Source organism: Dufourea novaeangliae, unplaced genomic scaffold, assembly GCF_001272555.1.
Source record: "Dufourea novaeangliae isolate 0120121106 unplaced genomic scaffold, ASM127255v1 scaffold228, whole genome shotgun sequence".
Classification (NCBI taxonomy): Eukaryota; Metazoa; Arthropoda; class Insecta; order Hymenoptera; family Halictidae; genus Dufourea; species Dufourea novaeangliae.
In genome coordinates this window covers 4,030,702-4,050,804 of record NW_015374150.1, presented here as the reverse complement: position 1 = coordinate 4,050,804, position 20,103 = coordinate 4,030,702, and the positions used below count along the sequence as shown (strand labels likewise).

Here is a 20,103-nt window from a genome sequence, read left to right as displayed (position 1 = left end):
CGTGTTTCCCGGCTGATTGCGTGCCTTTGTCCCTTCTGTTACCATATTGTAACCAGGAAGTAAGCCTTCCACGCGGATAAACGTGACGTTTTTATCGACCTTCGGCATTAGTCTCGCCTAAGGTATCAGTTGCGATGGGAACTCGGATCTTTTCGTATGAAATGCAAATTTTCAAAAGTGCAGAAATTAATTTTTTCAGGAGTGAAGAAAACCACTTTGTCGATTAATGTAAAATTACTTTGCAATAAGTAATTCACCATAGTTGTAATATATTGAAAATACAGCTTTAAATTCAATATATCGTTCTGTTCTGTTTATCCAAAATGGCGGAGAATGATCGAAAAAAATAACGAATACCATGAAAATAGCGTGCTTACGTTTCTGAATTGTTTCCCAAAAAATAGTGGCCTAGTTACTGGTACACCTAATACTTACCTTTTTGATTTTTTTAAACATACAGTGAAAAATTGTAGTTTCGCAATTTCACCATAGCAAAGACGATATATCACTATTAAAGATCGTGAATTTCCGTAAACTTCGAGCAGTCTATCGATAAATACCTCGAACCCGTCGAAGTTTCTCAGCCAAGGGCAATATGTTTTCTCTCACGCGGTTTAAAATAGTCGAACGATTCATTTCGAAGCGAAGAAAAAGAGATTCCATCGCGATCTCCACCGTGGATCTTCCCCAGTAAACCTGCACACAGGCCGGCTGGCTTCAACGGTTTAACGGGTCGAAAACGATCGATCGGCGAAACGAAAACACGCCCGTCGTAAATTCGTTCCCGCGAAACGATCCCCGAATATATCTCATCGGGGGCCCCCAATTCAGCATTCCGTCTCGCGGTCTTATAATAGCGAATCATGGAGGGAACGATAAACATTTCGACGAACCAAGACACGCGATTTACGAGTGATGGTCGCGCGCACACGACCATTGCGTGGAAACGATGATCCAGCGACGGCTGTGATCGATCCTTCAGGGCGTCAGAATTCACGGTGAAATCGAGCAGATGGTGTACACTCCCGTCCATAAGTTACGGAACAGTTGATTGTTTCGAGAAGGGTGGAAATCGAAAAGGAAATGCTATTTTTCAAAGCAATTTCACTTATTTATTTGATTTTTCGGTAAGATAGTGACCTGCTGTGCGGAAGATAATGGAATGAAAATTTTAATCATGCTTCTGATGGATTTGTTTTTTTTTTCTGTTTTTGTTTAACCCTTGTGCCCTGTTCAATAACTCCTTGTTCTATAAAACTCGAAATTAACTAATGTTCAGATGAATATAATTTACATATTCTCTACAATGTACAGAATTAATTAAAATTCGTTTGTTTCATAATTCAAGTAACTTTTTACCCCTTAACTCTGTTTTTATTCTACGTTCAGTAGCATACGTATCCGGAGACTTATGGACGGGAATGTAGATTCACGGTATTAATAACGACCGGAAGCACGTCCAACATGGTATTTTCCCTTTTTTTATTCTCGTCGGATATATTCTCCAGGATCGATACCGATCGAACGGCGAACACCACGACGGCACCTTATTTGTATTCAAATTATGCATCGACTGGAATTTGATATTCGTGTTCCGTATTCGAACGCGATATGTTGCGTTTTCTCTGCGTGTTTGCGCGCCGCGACGACCGGCAGAAATTGAAAATGAAATTTATTCCAGGCGAAATGTTCCGTGGGAGACGTGTGGGATGTTATTAAATTTCAAATTATTTGGGGGGGGGGGGTGGAATTGTATCTCGTTGAACTTTGATTCGCGGGAGCCAGAATTTTTTTTTTAATGTCACGTCGATTCCGAAAATGACTAGCAATCAGAGATGAATTTCATATCGGAGTTTCGCGTGATTTTTTTGTAGAGTGACTTGCTAATTTATTCATGGAACGTAGCACATTGCTTGTTTGACCAAATTATGTGTATAAATTATTGTAGAAGAGATCTTTGATACAGAGATTGTGTTGCAGAAAGAAGTACACGTTAAATTTCATAAAAAAAAGACTATTAGATTGTTGTTGCAGAGAAAATGCCGGTTTTATAGCTCGTTTCATAGCCACCAGCTCAATTTTCACGAAACTGGGATCAACAAGCTTTCAGCTTGTTTGGAAAAGCGTCACTGATGGATCTTACGTCGATTAATCCTTTGAGTGTTTAGTCCGTACACTGTACGGGTAACGTGAAAAGTGGCACATCGTTTAGTGTATATGTTGTACAGGCAACCTGTGATGCTTAAAATAAATAATTTATTTTACAAGAGTTTCGGGTAAAATGATCAATTGGTATATAACAAATTATTGTATCAAAGGTCAGGAAATTAATGCAATCTTAGTTTACTACATTCTGTTTATGTACTCATTACATGTTCGACATTTTATTTCTTTATAATATTTTATTTACGACATTTGTAGAAAGAGTTTTAGGTTACCTTTATTACTAAAATGAATATATATTTCATTGTCTGGTGGTCAATATGACGATTGCATAAATGTATCATACGGAGAGCAATTACGAAAAAGTAGGTAAAGAAAACATTAATTATAAAAGAAAATGAATGTTTTATTCAACATATTTGGCTATTTTAGTGAGCATTAAAACCATTAAAGATTCCCATTTTGACAGTAACTTACAATCACTGAAATTTTGCAGTTCGTAAACGATGTAACGAACGATGTAACGAACATTCATTATACAACAGCATAAAACCGTCAGTCTATCAATTCCCCATTCCAATGTCCAACACCAACACCCAGTTTCGATTTTCCCCAAAGAAAACCTTTTCCAAAAATTACAGTCATGTTGTCGTATAGAGGGTGTCTGTTGGGGTACACAATTCCTCTTAATCGTTCAGGCCAGTGTCATTTTTCGAATATCGGAGACGCTGTTCGTCCATTCGATCGTCGAATACAATGGCGTCCTGTGTGTATCTGTTTCGTTCCTGTTTTCCCGCGAGAATGGGAGAAAAAATGTACGCAGAAAGAGGCTAAAAAACAAAAACGAAAGAAAGAAGAAAAACGGGACACAAAATGAAGTTCTCGGAACAAAGACGTTTCTGTTCGAGAGATAAAAGAATGTGGGGTCTCCTGGAACGAGAATAAACGAAAACTCCCGCGGGTCTACGAGCTGGGTTTCAGGGCATTAAAGAGTTATATGACCCCGGGAGCGTGGAAAGCTGCCGCAGCTGGCTGTTGCCTCTCTTCTTCCCGCGATATACTGATAAATTTACAGAGCCATGAGCCGACGGTGTTTGTAACAGGCCGATTTTACGGGGAACCGAGGAACCGACTGGGGACGACGAAAGAAAACGTGCCACGGCGTCGTTCGGGAATTATTCCAAAGTGTACCGTACTTAACTGTCCCCGTAATATCCTCCATTAGGCTTTCGTACGTCGTATATTTGCTCGCCAACCGTGTACTCGTTCCAACGTTCGTTGAACACCGTGGGGAAAAACTGGTGTCTCCGTTTTCTTTCTTTTAATTCGCCCGTTAACAGTTGCGGTTGCACCGGTTTCTCTTCGTATTTATTATTCATTGTTTTTTTTTTTTGTTCATTGTTACGTGAAATGTGTGTTAGAAGATTTCTTGTGGTTATATTTTGTACAGTCGCCTTGGAAAGTAAGCTAACGACCAGCGTATTTAACGCTTTGACACGTTGAATGCCACAGTGGAAAAGGCCGTATGCAATCAGACACAGTTTATTCCGTTATTTCGGTCGTAAATGGTCGAAAATATATTTCTTTAGTTAATAGAGGCTTTTGGTTTTGTCTTCACACTTTGATGGCTGAACTTTTAATAAAAAGGTTTTCTCTTGCCGCCGGTAATGACGAAAACAAATGGCTGTCGCTGACAGTTTCCGTAAGCTTTGTTACAAATTGAAGGCATGCTATTGACATGTTGCAAATTCAGACATAATTATTATTTAGTAAGTAAGAAGGCGTAATTATTTCCGTTACAAAATCCAGTTTTTAGTATTCAGTAAATCTTTTCAAAATTAATATTTGGATTTTGTTTGTTATATTTAAAAACATTGTCCAACATGCAACGGTTCTTTTTTTGGAAGTGGTGCATAATCTGCATGGTTTTCGTGGATTTACTATTTTCCCTTTTCCTGTAATTCGAACAATTTTGTGTTGTCGCATTTCCGGACAGAAGACCTGCTTATTGGATATATGTATATTTTGCAGCTCTTGAAGTACATATTGCCGATTGTCCTAGTTCAAAAGAATAGTTAGTATGTCATAGACACAAATTAAGTGACTACTGATCATACATAATTCTGATTCATCCGTTGCAAACAATAAACAATAACTAAATCAACTTCGCGTGGAGTCAGCCGATAACCTCTGGCTCAGTGAACTCATCCGCAATCAAACATGAACAAAAGCCAGGAGAGACCCTTCCACCTTACCAGAGCAATCTTCGAAACCGGAATACCACAAGCTTTGTTCTTGCCAATACAAAAGACCGGCGAAAATACCTGTAGATTAACCGACCCAATTATCGAACGTCTCTCCCTTCGTCTTTAAATTGCGTTCCTAAAAAAAAATTGTATTCTGCGTCATCCCCCCTGCGTCATCATCAGGTCAAATCCTCTCTGAGCAACAGCCTGCTGCCCCCCCCTGTTGTTCATTCGACTGTTTTTTCTCTCGTTCTTGCTACTTTTTTTTGTTTTCGCCGTGCGCGTTCCTTCTCCGCGGGGTCGCTGGAATGGAAACAGAAAACAGTAAGAATGAGGTTGGCGTGGCAGAAGGAAAAAGACGGAGAGTCGGGTCGAGGGGCGGAAAAAGGGGGTGGGCGTCGGTGGACGGCGAAAGGGGGGCGAAGGAAAGAGAGAGATGGAAAGAGAGAGGGAAAGAGAGATTCCTTATTGATTCGAACTCGACACAAGCTCGAGGGGGGTCAGAGGGGAGGAGGGGGGCACAGTCGTGGCGGACCCGTATATCGTCGATGTACAGAATCGACGGGCACAGAGAGGCAACGCGTGCCCTCGGAACGAATGACGGATGATCGCGGCTCGTATCGACAAACAATCCTCGGGAAATCCTGTTTCTAACTCGCCTGGAAGCAACAGTTTCTGCTCTCTAGCCACGCGATGGGGAGCAGAAGGCGGAGAAGGAATAGGACGACCCGTTCCGTGACCGGGTTCGTGTTGTGCCACCTTTCGAATTTACGACGCGGTGAAACGCGGACGGATCTATGGATTTTCTGTTCGATCAGAAAGGGATCAGGGTTGTTTATGGAAATTCATGTTTTTCAGGAGGGTGGTAGGCACGAGACGGTTGCTCATGGTGGTTTAATTTAATTTTTAAGGGGCAAAATTTAGTTGACAATGGATTTTGCTTGGTATTTAACTGCATCATTTTGGTAATTTGTACATTTATTTTTCATAATAGTCATTTTAAGACTGTTTAAAATATTTTTTTTTGTAACCCTTTGCCTTACAACATCGATTCAGACTCGTGGTGACGATGTGAAAATGAATTCAACAAACATAAATATTATTCGTTTTCTTTGAGTGAAAGTGAAATACTAGTTTGATGATATTAATATTTGACTTTTAGAGTAAATGTACAATTGCGACAAGTACAAGAATTCCTGGGGAATTATTGACGATGAAGTAATTCTAGAGACTGCAGACGTCAAGAAAATCATAGGGCAAAGGGGTTAACAATGTTTTTACTCATGATAAATAACGAACAGTAGTCACAGTGACACGGATATTATAATGCTTGGATATAATTTAAAAAAGTGTCATATTGCTGATCGTGAATAAATGTTCGAGGTGTTATCGCTAAAGTGATAAAGTAGTGGACAAATGCAGTTAGTGGGTTAATTTGAATTTTTTTTAGTTGTAAACGATTTACGGTACGGAATTTCAAAGATGCGTACGATTTGGTCGATATTGGTTTTGTTGATCAATTGATTGCAAAATCATGTATTTTAAGTGTCTGGTACGTTCTATACAGTAAATCCAACTGTAGAAAGTAGCTGCGGGAAAGTTTCTCCTCCGTTTGCTTCGCCTTTGTTGTGGAAAGTTGAGTTGCTTTCTTCAAGGGTCAACAAGAAAAGACTGTTCCCAGGAAAATTAATCGAATACTTGAACACTCTCGCATCCATCCAACGCGACACGAGACACAGTTTTCTTGTCGGTGCATTTTTCTAGTACACGTACCTCGCCTTGTGAATTATTAATCTGGCAAGCGTAGAAAGGGGATGGCCCCTCGTTTTCCGCGTGTTCTTAAGCGAACGCCTCCCCTTCCGAATGAATAATTAAACGTTAACTAAGATATACTGTTCCTCGATACTCCTCTTGCTCGGGGAACAGGGAGAAAAATTACTTTCTCGATATTTCTAGAGATTCTTTCGTCGCGATTTCTGCGGTTTTTCTTTCGACGACGTGATAGCCGAAATGAGAAATGGTAGGTATGGTGGACGTAGAAGAGCTCGTTTTACGGAAATTTCCAATTTATGAATATACAGGGTGTCTCATTGAAGTGTGACACCCCTAATATCTTCTCTAATTGTGAAAACACAAAAAATATTTTATACGCAATTGGAATGGTATTATGTGGTCAGTTTCCATGGTGTAGCTCATGAAAAAAATATTTTTAGGTATGACCTTCAACTGACCTTGAATCCCAAAAATGTAAACATAGATGATCTTGAAAACTTCGAGAAAAAATGAATATTTGAAAAAAACAACGGTTGCCGGATACTGACCACTTAAAATATTTCCATTTTTGTCCAGACTTCCAAAATTTTACCATTTAAATTACATATAAAATATTTTTTGGGTTTTCACAATTGAAAAAAATAAGAAAAAGAGGCCCCACTTAAATGAGACACTCTGTATATTCACATTCTCTGAATCATTTCGTCCCGTGTATTCCCGATGGTTAATTCTGCGGTGGATAACGATTAGGCGCTATGCCATTAGGGTCAGTGTCATTTAGTGCCGCGTTCGATTGGTTTATACGGAGAAGCTGGAAATGATCAGCATCGAATCGTTCGGTTAGAATAATTAGTCCCCGTCGCGTTACGAGATATCGCGTTAATTTCGTATTTGATTCGTTTCAAAGCTACTGTCGTTTACCATTATCACTGTATTCAAAGCAAATTTATTTATTTTCTAGATTGTTAATCGTCAATTGTAACTGCAAGCTAATAATCTGGGATCGTAATTACATCTATAAATTGCTTGAAATTAATGGTCCCGAAGGTGTCAAATCACCTTTCATTGTCCATTTTATATAGAGAATTTCATATTTTTCATTTCCAAATCTTTAGTATACCTCGTTGATTCTGCTGAATTATTTATATTGATGGATTTTTGTATTATATTATGGTTTTAATCCTATACAATACACATTGAATGCGGAAGAAAACAAAATTCAAGTGGAATAGGTCGACGATTAGTCAGACTGAATCAATTGTAATTTTAACTTATATTATTTAACCTAGAATACAGTAGAAAATAACCGTGATTAATTAGCCGCAAGTAAGAAATTTTCTATTCCAGTTGTTCCCTTGAATGACTTTTCATCACTATTGTTAAATAAAAAAAAAACTCATTCTAGTCCACAGAACAAATGTTAAAGAACACACTTTAAACAGACGATGACGTTCACTTGTCAGACGCCAGTATGGGGTGACTTTAATCAACATTAATCGGTTCAGTGAATTTTCTTTCATCGTTACTGAAGCCACGTGGCAAACTCCAGTCTCTGTAATGAGTGTTGAAAATAGGGAAAAAAGTAACCTTATAGTGAAAAACAACCGTGCATGGTCAGACACCCATATAAATCATTCTAAACAAACTGACATAAATACATTTTCGATCCAATATCGATAAATATAAAAAATTTGCTCTGAACTTAACGACAACAGTTACATACAATGTGATTATCGAACAATCCTACAGTAGAAGCAGTTCGTCACCCGTCAGACACGAATGCAAATCCATACGTTCCCCATTAATCGTTAAATAATTTATCAACCGAATAATTTCTCATTCATAGTCACTACACTTCGAATATTTATCCATTATTTACCATACTCAATTATGAAAAATGCAGTACAGTAAAAACCTAAGTAAGGTTTCACACGGTTTTTCTTTAATTTGGAGTCTGATTGAATCCTCGGTGCATAGACATCTATCTGTTCACTCTGTAAAGTAATCCACAAAATGGTATATTTCCATAAACATCCGTTTAATCGTTACTATTCGCGAGATTATGTCTCGAGACAACCAAATAAACGATCCATCCCCCTTCTTTGCCCATTCATGTACCCCTTTCAGAGTTCTTTTCAACCGTGTGCAGACCTGCCTTTTAAATATTCCCCGACATCCCCCATCCTCTTCTCTCTCTTTCTTACACCCCAAGTACTCCTCGAGGGGCTCCGAACGCGATCCCACGAACGATAAAATCGCGACTTTTCACGAATTCCGGCTCCCGGAAGCGTGGCTGGAGTCTCATTCATCCGCGAGCGCGCGATCATACACGGAACAGGAAGCGGGGGGAACTTAAATGGAGTTTGGTTTCGGTGCACAGGTGTACCCGTCGGTGTTCCTGCGATTTCGACGCGGAATTCTGCGCGTCCGCCGAAACTTTCAGCGTAAAACTCGGTCCCAGAGTTTCTGAGACGTAAGTCGCCGAGACGTAAGCTGGTGAGAGACGCGGTCTCGATCCTGTCATGCGAAGATGCTCGGTGACGGTCTTTCGGTAAACTTGGCGTGAAACGATAGACTTAAATTAATATCGTAAAGTGTTTCGTCGAATGTCGTTGTGTTTACGAACTGATGGTAGTCAATTCCGTAATTTTTTATTTTTTTCTTAGTTTGGCATATACACTGTGTGGCATAACTATAAAACCATTCGCATCCACCGAATGCATTCCTTAAAATGCTACATAATTCATTAAAACGTTTTCTGATACAATCAATAGGTAACGAATCATTTCAGAAAATATGATAGTTCTTCTTGATTCACCCAGTATATTTCAAAACCACGTGTCGTAATTTAAAAATCTATTTTCCCAACAACCCTGTACCAAATTGAATAAGAATTCCCACAACTCGAATCGTTTTTTGAAAATACATATTCAATTACATTGCAAACAGTCCTCTCCATCATTCCCCAATCAAATATTTCGTCATGTTTGTCCCATCGTTCGGCGATCAAACGAGATTTAAAATCAGTTTTTCATGCATGCTCGTCGATCCGTTTCGATGATCCTGGTATCAAAGGTTTAGTCGTTGATCCTCACCGCGATAGTCACGTTCGAAAATCCGTCGACAGTTTTTCGCCTGGTGGTCGTAACTTTCGTTGTTTGGATTCGAAAAAGAAAAAAGAAAAAATACGTCGGTAATAGGTACAGGGAACACGAAACAATACGTCAGGGAGCCAGAGAGGGGAGATTTATCGGCGGAACAATATTCGTAGGATGGACGGCGTCGCTTCGTAAAGGATTAAGAACGAAGTCGGGTGAACCGTATGATATCGCTATAAGCGGGGACATTATGCTGTCACATTAAATTACGAACGATGATGGATCACCATGGCGGAGAATATCGAGCGACAACGCGGGGCTTTTACGCGAGCGTAATGCAGGTTTTACGTCTTGTCCGCGAGGGGACATATTTCACGTGCGGATAGAGGTTCCGGGTACGACGGAATAAGAAGATTTTTCGGATCTTTTCGAGATCCGTCGTGTGTGTCCCTTTTCATCGGGAACGAATTTATATGTCTTGCATTCTGTTTCGATGTTGTTGCCTTGACTGATTCGATTTTATTTCATAGAAAAATCCTCTGGACACAGGAAACATAGTTTTAATATTATAGTGTGCTAAAATAGATGGGATTTTAATAAATTTACGAAAGTAATTTTCAGCGATTGTGCACAAGCAACAGGTTTAATGTTTTACTTAATTCGAGGTATAATTAGGAATAATCAGTGATACTTGCCACTGTTAGAATATGATCAATTAGCGCATTGGTAATTAGTAACCACATTACGATGTTTCCAGAAAACGCCCAAGTGTCTGGGAGCATCCGTTATTTATGGCACTCAGTTCATTTAACCGCTAAACATCGTCCCTACCTTAACATCGACGTAGGAGTACCTGTGTAATTATGGCTATGTTAACTATTCACCTCTCAAAGCTAATTTAAACGTGAATACCGGCTATCGGTTTCCCATATTAACGAACTTTGCCACTCCATTGAACTAGTTTCCGACGAGTTCGTTGAAAAATGTGAACAAACATCGCGGCTTATTCGATAGAATACTGTGTAACATCAAGGTTTGTTAAATTTTTTTCAGGAACAGTATAAAGCGTATGTTCCTAATTGATTTTTTAAACAAAATTCATTCTTCTTCGGTTAAAACTAATACCGTTACGGACCCAGTTCCTGATCAATTTAGTATATAGATACCATATAATAAGTTCATTATGATAAAATTTTATTCCAAAAAATTACTAGATAATTATTAATTATTTTGAAATTTCTACGTAAAATTTGATAACTCTGAGTAAGATACAGCTATATGATTTACGTGATCAGAAATTGCTCTCTGTCCATTTCTGACTTTAAAAGTTAAATTATAATTTAATTATTGTTACTTTTGCAGTTTTGTTAACAGACAGAGTTTATACAATAATCTAGCATATTAAATGGAACAATTTAGAATCTATTATTCTACTATAGCAATGTCCCATTCTAATTTAGTATTTGGTGAATTTATATGGTCAATTTTATAAATTAATAACTGTTGATGTTTCGCTAACTAAATGTTTGACGAGCATATTCCATTGTTCTGATCACAAAGAATTATTATATTTTCCCTACTGTTACGATTTCATTGTATTCATTGCATCTCTTTTATGTAATACTTCGATCATTTTTCGTCGTCGTGCAGTTATCCTTTTATTTGGTGCCGAGATAAGCGTCCACGCTTTAATATCCCCGTTGAAACTTGTGAAATATGTGTACAACGAAACTAGGGTCAGTTGCGAGTCGCTTTTAAGAAGCCCTGTTAGCTGGTAGAACAGTTGAAAAGAAACTTTTCCGGAGTTACGATGGCGCGCGTCGCTCTGAATAATTAATGCGAAAGTTCTGAAAATTTCAACGTGGGCTAATTACATTCTCACGTGTTTCGTTTGTGTTCGAGCATGTTCCAGAACAAGTAACCCAGTTTCCATGGAACATTCGTCGAATTACAATCGTTATGAACTTTAATCACCTGTATCGAAATACAATATTCCGAAGTTTCTTTTTTACAATCCTGGAGTATATCTATTAAATATTTACAATTTTCCACGTGTATTTTATGCAACACGTTCAGTGATATTACGAAACAGGGGCTGAAAAATTCCACTTTACTCTGCTTAATTCAGAGTCACGACCATCAACCATAAAATTCATAAAACACGATTTCAGTAATTTCCATTTCAAAGAAAACACGGTATTAGTCATTTCCATTGCAAAGGGATCAGGGATTTCTACAGAAATCCTGCGATTTCCTCCTCTCATGTATTTTCAATTTAAAATTAATTAACATCGATTCCACCGATGCAACAGTACACACTTCAAAAGCCTAATTTCAATAACTTCCAATTCAAAGCAATCACGAATTATAAACCCTATTGTTTTCACTTCTCGGTATATAACTAATTCAAACTTAATTAAAAAAATCCCACTAATACACCGAGAAACACTTCAAAAACACCGAATCCAATAATGTCCATTTCAAAGGAACCACGAGTTACCGCATTGTAAACTCTGTGACGTGTCCACTTCTCGTATTTCCAATTCAAAATTAATTAACCTGGTTCCGAACGATGCAACAGCACACATTTCAGCAGTTTCAACTCTTAGCCCCGATATTCACTCGAAAGAAATATAGAAAAAGGAACATACAGCTGAATGAAATTCTGTCTCTCCGTCTAAAACATTTAAATGACCGACAAGGAATTGATTCGTTCATGCATACTCGAGCTGATCCACGTATTCAGGTTAAATACTGCACAACGGACGACGTCGTTGGTAGCTGCCGTGACATAAACGTGGTCGCTTTATGATGTAAATACGACCGAGACGAGATAGAGACAAAGTCACCGCGAACGTTCCTGGTATATGGTCGTCCACGAAGAATTTAGATGCGGGACAGAGAGACGGAGTCGGCTTGGAAGGTTGTTCTTAAAATTCTGGCGGTTACCATCGGCGAACGTCGACCGGCGTGTCCCGTGCATTGGGTACGAGAGCCCCGTTTCTCTCCGTTGAAAGCACCCTCTGAAGCTTCAAGACCTGTCCCGCAATATTCCCGGTATTCATAATTTACGAGTCGCCGCAGAAAGAAGCCAGACAGCCATCAGTTTTCCTGCTCGCTCGCGAAATCCTCGCGATTATTCTCGCTGAAATTCCGTTTCCCGATAACGGGTCCTCGGTTTCTGCAGCTTCTGTGGTATATTCAACGTGTTTAGAAGGGTGCAGACAGACGCAGTCGGGGTCACTGAATAGCGATAGGATCCCTACCAATAGCATTTAAGTACAGTGACGCCCAGTTTTCGAACAATTGCACAGTGGTTCGGAATAAAAATTAGCAGCTAAAATGGTGAAAAACAAATTGTTTTTTTATTTTCTAAGGAAATTACATGAACTTGATCGCGAGATTTTAGGGTACTTTCTGTGATTACTTCTGAAAGTTAACACGAGTGTATGTTGATATTAACGAGTCCCATGACATTTGGAGTATTTTATATCGTGTGGGACATGATATAGGTAGTAGAACTGCGACAGGAGGTTATTCTACATGGAAGAATAAGTCGGAAATGTTGAAGGAAATTTTCTCGTATGGTACTTGGTTACCGAGATAGTGGAATTTGAAAATTCATTCAATATTTACACTTCCGTTCAAAAATGCTAAGACACCCGTTGTATGTGAAGAAAATGCGACATGTCATAAAAACTATATACACATACTCCTCCTTAATATTACGTTCGACGAAAATATGACATTCCTTCTTGTACCGTTCACAGATATAATAATGGTAAATACGTAATAGTGAAATGTAGTAAAATGTAGCAAAGTGGAGCTAAAGACGGTAAAGTATAGTATAATGTAGTACAATTTAGTAAAATGTAATAAAATATAGCAAAACATGGTATAATATAGTACCAAATAATAAAAAACAGGTTTCTACCGAAAACCAGTTGTTGATACAAAGTAATGAATTAAAAAAAGATGTTTCGCTTCATACGTATTTTCCTAAAGATTAGTGAGCTCTTAAGGCGTTCAAATTCGTAAAATAAGAAACAATATTTTGAAGAATTTTCATATCTATCTAAAACCCTAAATTTGCACGAACATCCATAGTATAGTCATCACAGGTCCACTTAGATCACCATTCATACAACGAACACGATCTATCATCGCGAGATTATCTCCGTCGTCGGGGTTCCTAGTGACTCGAACGAGCACAATGGATATCCTCCTGACGGGCCGAGAATGAAAATGGGTCACTGATGGCTGATCGTGGAGCCAGGCGGTAACGGGACGTGCGAATTGATGCCGTGAGATCGCGGTTTCGAGTCCCCGGGATCACGGATACGTGGACATATCTGCGTGGCGTGGGCGTAATCGGACGCGGGTGCATCACCAGGAATAATGTCGCACACTGGTCTCTGGCTCCGTGCCTTTGATCCAGGAAAATTCGGCGCATAGATTACCGCGCCCGCGTGATCACGGCAGTATACACGTTGCCCGCCCGATGTGGCCTGGGAGCAGGGAAATTCGCTTTGCCCGAAATTAGGTAACGGCGACCGCTGTCTGACCGCTGAATACCCCTTTTGCCGGTGCTTTCGTCCTCCACGGACGCTTCAACGTGGGCCCGTTCGACCGATAAACAGCACCCACGAGAGGTGATCTATATAGGGGAGGCGCGCGATATGTCGTATTCGACGAGTGGAAAAGGAGCGATCGGTGCTTTCAAACCCGTTGATTAACGGCCCCTTTGGCGCTCGATCCCTTTGCCCAATCTGCAGAACTGTTTGAACGGTTTTGTTAATTTTTCGCTGGCAGTACTCCAATCGCGTAATTCGATCAGGCAGTGAATTTGGGAGTAGGTGTGTTCATAGAAGTATTTTTTCTCAGGAGTTTTGTTCTGTAAACGCTGTCGGAGATTGAATCTTTTAACTCAGATCTGATCGAGGTTTTTTAGCTTAAAGACTCCTTTTGTTATGCGTGTGGATTTGTATCAGTATTTTTTTTCTTTATTATAGTTTGATATTTAGGTTTTGGAGGAATATTTGCCACTTCAAGCAGCCTAAATGTTAATCCAGGACTGGTAGTGGCAGTTTTATTCTATGTGTCTGATTACGAACGACTTATTCTACTTATCCATCTACCCTATTCTTTCAATACTATTTTTCTGTATTAATATTAAGTAACATCTTTAAAGAAATTAGTAATTTGCAATCTACCAAATGACTTTTAGGATTTTTATCCTAACATTTAATTCTTTTATTTCTATGGACAATGTAGAGTCACGATTATTCTAATGTCGGTTCATGTATCATTCACATTCACCTACGTTGGACAGGCTAAATGACCGTTTACACTTGAATCGTTAATTCGACACAGTATATTCGGCGTTCTAACGTCCGTGTCCCAACAATTTACAATCAATTTGCATCCCGGCTCCGCGGAAATGGTATGTAAATGTGACGTGTTTAATCGTGACCATCCCCAATTATCACGGTTAATAGATTCTAATGGGCGGGGGGGGGGGGGGGGCGTATTAGTGGATCGGTTCGATTGAATCTCGTTTAATGGAAATCCGGTCCGAGTTCGAGTGCATCAGGCTCGATCGAATCTTCCGTTCTTTAATGAATAATTTACTATCCGCTTTACAAACTCGACCTCATTATCAATACTCTTCGAATGGATACCGCGAATATATGTATAATGAAAACAGTCTGAGCAATCAAAGAAATTGATACAGTGTAACTATCAAGTCTATCAATACCCAGTTGAATACTTATTTCAGAACGAATTGAACATTTGTGGTATCTTACTCCTGGTTGCAATTTATCAATCCTCCGTTTTAGGTATCACAAACAAAGTTTCACATAATCCCATTATTTAGTCTCAGAAAAGTGAATGTCGATCACTTGAAGTTTATGGAAACATTGAACTTATTTGACTCAAATAGAAGAAGGTAATCGTTAATTATGCGTAATTGTTATAAAAACAAGAAAACATACGACAGGAATGACTGATTTACCTTTCATTCGTTAATACAGTCCTTGGCCATATTAATGTGACCACTTGTCTTACATTAAACGAAATCTAACTAATATCAGTTTTAGTAATAATTATTCATAATAAAAATAATGCATTCTGCTCATTTTATTGTGCGTGGCTAGAGATCGTACATGTAATTTGATTGGATACTGTCTAATTTACGCCTGATGTTTTTTCCACTCCTGACTAAAAGTATCCATTGCCTCTGTTTCAGTGATGGTCGATTGGTAGAAGGAGATCAGATATTGGCGATAGATGGCCAGCCACTAGACTCGAACATCTCTCATGAGCAGGCAATCTCGATTCTTCAGAAGGCACGTGGTCTGGTCGAGTTGGTCGTAGCAAGAAGCGCCCAAGGTAATTGAAATTCTATCTTTATACCGCATAAATTCATCCTCCTTATCTCGGTGACTACAGACGCCCGGGCCACGAGAAAATTACTGGCGGGGCGCATTTATAATACGAAATACTTTGAAACTGAGGGATTTATCTACTCCTCTCCTTTTTAAATTGCTTAATTGTTCCACGCTCGACCTTATCTCCGGCCTTGGCCGTAAACGCGCGAAATTGAATTTCACTCGCCGTTGCGTGGGAATTATACAGAACGCTGCACAATTTTTTTGCACAACCAAAGCGAAACTAGAGGAGAATATGCTGTGAAATTTGTTGGTATGGAGGTTATTTTTCGAAAAACAATAGATAAAATTCCCACTGATGCCTACAATAAATAGAACAATTACAAGAATTAGTTTTAAATGTATAATATTATCGACGCCTGCAGCAAGTAGAAACGGGGAGTAATAGTCAGACACAGAAAACCGCCAGTATTATGATATATCATGAAGTTTGATTTTATCGAAAACGAAGCTCCATATAAAACAATTTTATTTCATTTTTTTTTATTTATTTAACACGCGGAATCGTTTCATTGGTACTTCGAATTTTGCTACACTGCGCATAAAGATCAATAATTGAAATAGCTATATGAGTTGACTGATTGAAACAAACGATGGACTAAACGGTAAAATATATCATCAGGTAACATGAAATTTATTTGTGAAATTGGGTTTTCCTCTGAGTTGCAAGTATCAGAATATTCGAAAATTTGTTGTCGCGAGTTTGTAGTTCTTCATTCAAATATAAAAGTTTTAATAAACAGACATGATACTGAAAGAAACACAGAGATATCAAGGAACTGGGAAATGTAGAAACAAATGGAAAAACTGAAATGAAATTTTACATGCATGTCCTTTGAGAGATAGGGGCAAAGAAGAAAAGACTGGCACGCAGACCCAATATAACACCGACTCGAAGTATCGGCGAATGCAAACTCCGAGGCTCATGCAAAGTTTCGTATAAATCCGGGATTGAGAAGTATCGCTCCCGATGACTACGAAACTAGATTAGTTATAATGTGCACGTAAACAAATTGGAAATTTACGGAAGTGAACCGGAGCACGGGGATTCACTCTATTAAATTAAACCTCGATCCCCTCGTACTTCACCATTTTCAGGAGATCAAAGTTCCATTACTTTTTCACTAAATTAACATAATTTTAGAATTCATACACTGAACTTAATTAACTTATTAATGAATACAATTTAAAAGTGTATTAAATTCTTAAATTAAATTTCCGTTTTAGTTCAATTGATGACGTTAAGTTACAGATTATGAACTTAGATAGTTGGAGTCGTATGTATAATTTTTCGAACAATCAAAATGGTATAGAATTACGAAATATGGAGTTAAAGACGAAGTTTCTGGTTCTTCGTATATTAACAGTATTCACTATCATAAATTTAATATTTTTTCGGAAAACTAACAAAACCCTTAAGGCGGAGTCTGGTGTAAACGGGCTAAAAATTCGTTTATTTTTACCTGTTTACACGAGGCTCCTCTCTAAAGTGGACCTACTCTCGAAACAAGAGTTCGTTCCACTCAATCCTCCCCTCGAGAGAAATATCCAGGCGCTACATGTCCCATGAAGAGGACAACGATCCAGACAAACGAATTCAGTTTCCCGTCGCTAAAGTATTCAGCGTAGTAACGAACGCGTTAATTAACCAAGAACAATTCTGCACTGTCCGTTGTCCTCTGTCTCCAATGCGCTCGCCTACTCAAACATTATTTATCCCATTCATCCACGTTGAAAGACACCCTGGAGGGGTGGGGACAATGAATGTTCCTCCTCTTTTTGATCCACCTTTTCTTACGTATCTTATATTTTCTTATGTACGTTATCTTTTCTTATCGTCAGACATTGGGGGTTCTTTGCCGACGGATGAGTTGTCCGGTGGTTCGAGTTCGACAGGGGCCGTGGGAGCAGGTGTGTCCACCATCGGCGGCGTTGTCGGTCCGGCGACCAGCCAGGCCAGCCCCGACAAGGATCAATCGGTGTCCGTGTCGTCTGTCGTTACATCGGCGCCGACCCCGAAGTCCAGCCAACCGGCGAGCACCACCTCCGCGGCAACACCGACCCCGACACCAACGCCGACGCCCACACCTACCTCGACACCGGTACCCGGAGGCCTCGTCGTCGAGAGGAGCCCATCCGCCGTCAGCGACGCCTCCAAGAGTGGCTCTGACATGGTGGTAAGTGTCCACGGTGGCTCCTTTTTCTTTGACAGCTATTTGGGAAGTATGACAAAAAATGAGACGATGTGGATGTCTTTATTTCTATTTGATATTCATAGTACAATTTCAACTCGGCTGTCTTATGTATTATGCATTGTATCGTGGAAGGGCCAGTTACCCGAAAAATTAACGAAACATAAACCGTGGTATGATAATTAATTCTATCATCATAGCTGAATGTCAGTCGGTCAGAACGCGGCGTAATAAACGCCGCATAACTGGAATAATTAATACAAACATTGCTTCTCCCTAAATACGTAGAATTTACACTCTGCGATGGCAACTCGCTGTTAAAGCACACCACAATTCGCTGGATTCGATCCGACATTTACGTACACTATCGATTTTCCTCTGTCGGTTATTGGAATTGCGAATGAGTGAATTTGTTTCCACCGTGTGCAGGTAATAATTTTCGTTCGTTAGGATGTAACGAATTAATGTAAATCACGTCGAATTGCGGCGTGATTATTATATCGAGTTTCCTTTCTCTGGTTGCGTGGGATCTGTACGTGTTGAATTCCACCGACGGATGTTACGCGAATTATGGGGTTTTGTATCGTAACTAGTAATACGCGTTCCAATTTCCGAACTAAATAAATGTTCTTCATGTTCTGAATTGAAAGACAAATTGGTCTCTATAAAATCACATTACAAGTACATACTGCTTTTATTTTTGTCGTTAGAAATATGGTCATATACTGAAAAATTATACTTCCTAAAAGGAAAACACTTTTCTAGTATTATAACACTAAATTTTTTAAATATTTTTCCTATTGTATACAGTATTATGCAGTACTGTCCACAACATTACACGTTCTTCCCATAAGTCGTTTATTCTTGTATCAAATTGCTGGAAAATTAATGGCAGGTTATCACCCATATCTATATGTGTTACATGCACGGATAAAAATACTATTCATTCAGTCCACTTTAACCCTTTGCACTCGATTGTCCCCTAATAACAAAAATTGAAGAAATTCTCCAGATTCGGTAATTCTAGCACTGAGAATCGTAACCGTAAAGTGTTCAAACAACCATGTATTTTCCAGCAGGCGTAACAGAATTAGGAATCGTGCGTCTCGATTGGCGAACGGAATTAACGTCGATACTTTGTTATAACCTGTCGACGATCAGAGTGCCTCTCTGTTCTCGAGGGAACGCCCGTTTGAAACAGACGTTCTCTGATTAACATCGGCGTACGCCTGATAATCGCTTAATAGCATTACGATTAGATAGCGTTCGAGTCTGTTTGTCATGCATCTGCATAATCGCGTCGTTTCCACGGACTGCGGATGATCGAGCTGCAAATCGTTTGCGTTCAAACGAAGGATGATTCTCCGTTCAGACAGGGCACACGAATATTCCTAACGTACAGAACGTTACAAAATGCATGGAATAGTTTGGGTGGATCTTGCGTGAAATTAATACTTTAAAGTATTAGATTGATTGGGTAAACGCACTAATTAATGAACACTTAACCCCTTAAAATTTGTTGAACAGTGTCATTATTTGGTCCACATTTTTCTTTTCTATTCCACAGTACTCTCACATCACTCGTTAATGCGTCCGTGACTCATCCCCGGTTAAAATGAAAACAAACAGAGCTCTCGAAAGAAAAGTGTCTTTGCCCGTTAACGATTCCGTGATCGACCGGTTCCATCGACCACGTGTACGCTGGTTAGGCAAACACTCGCCTGTAATGTTCCCCATCCATCTCGGGTTTCGTCGGTGAAAGGTCGACTCGACGGTTCAAGGAGGCGTCTCGTTCTTCCTTTGTACCTGCTTTGTGTCCCCTCGAGATGGAGTGGAAAGGCGAGCAAAGATTCGTGGTTCGAGCCGCGGTGTCGCGATAAGATCTCGATCGATCGTCCTCATAATTGGCCTGATTCGGCCACGCCGTGTTTTTCACCGTGGATGGGGATGCCTTTGACCTGTCGTACCCGCCCTTATCTGGGGTTTCCTCGTCTTCCCTCGATCACGGTAATAAGAACAGGGAGCTTGCGGTGAAAATAGGATTATTGGAGGGGAGTACCCTTCTATCTTGCTCCTGGAATCTTCTTGGGGGAGGAAGGGTTATCCTCCATTACAACTTCAACTGACAGTAACGATTTTCTTATCGTTTAAATCTCGGGAATACTTTGTCTTGTTGTAT

The 20,103-nt window shown here is 39.5% G+C and overlaps 1 protein-coding gene across 1 annotated transcript in view; it reads left to right on the top strand.

Annotated features, from left to right (window-relative positions):
- The window catches only part of LOC107191796 (multiple PDZ domain protein-like), a 93,923-nt gene that overhangs the window by 19,791 nt on the left and 54,029 nt on the right, over positions 1 to 20,103 (top strand). Inside the window, 2 exon segments of the mRNA XM_015580909.1 lie at positions 15,531 to 15,673; positions 17,575 to 17,909. Coding sequence (XP_015436395.1) covers positions 15,531 to 15,673; positions 17,575 to 17,909 — 478 coding nt within the window.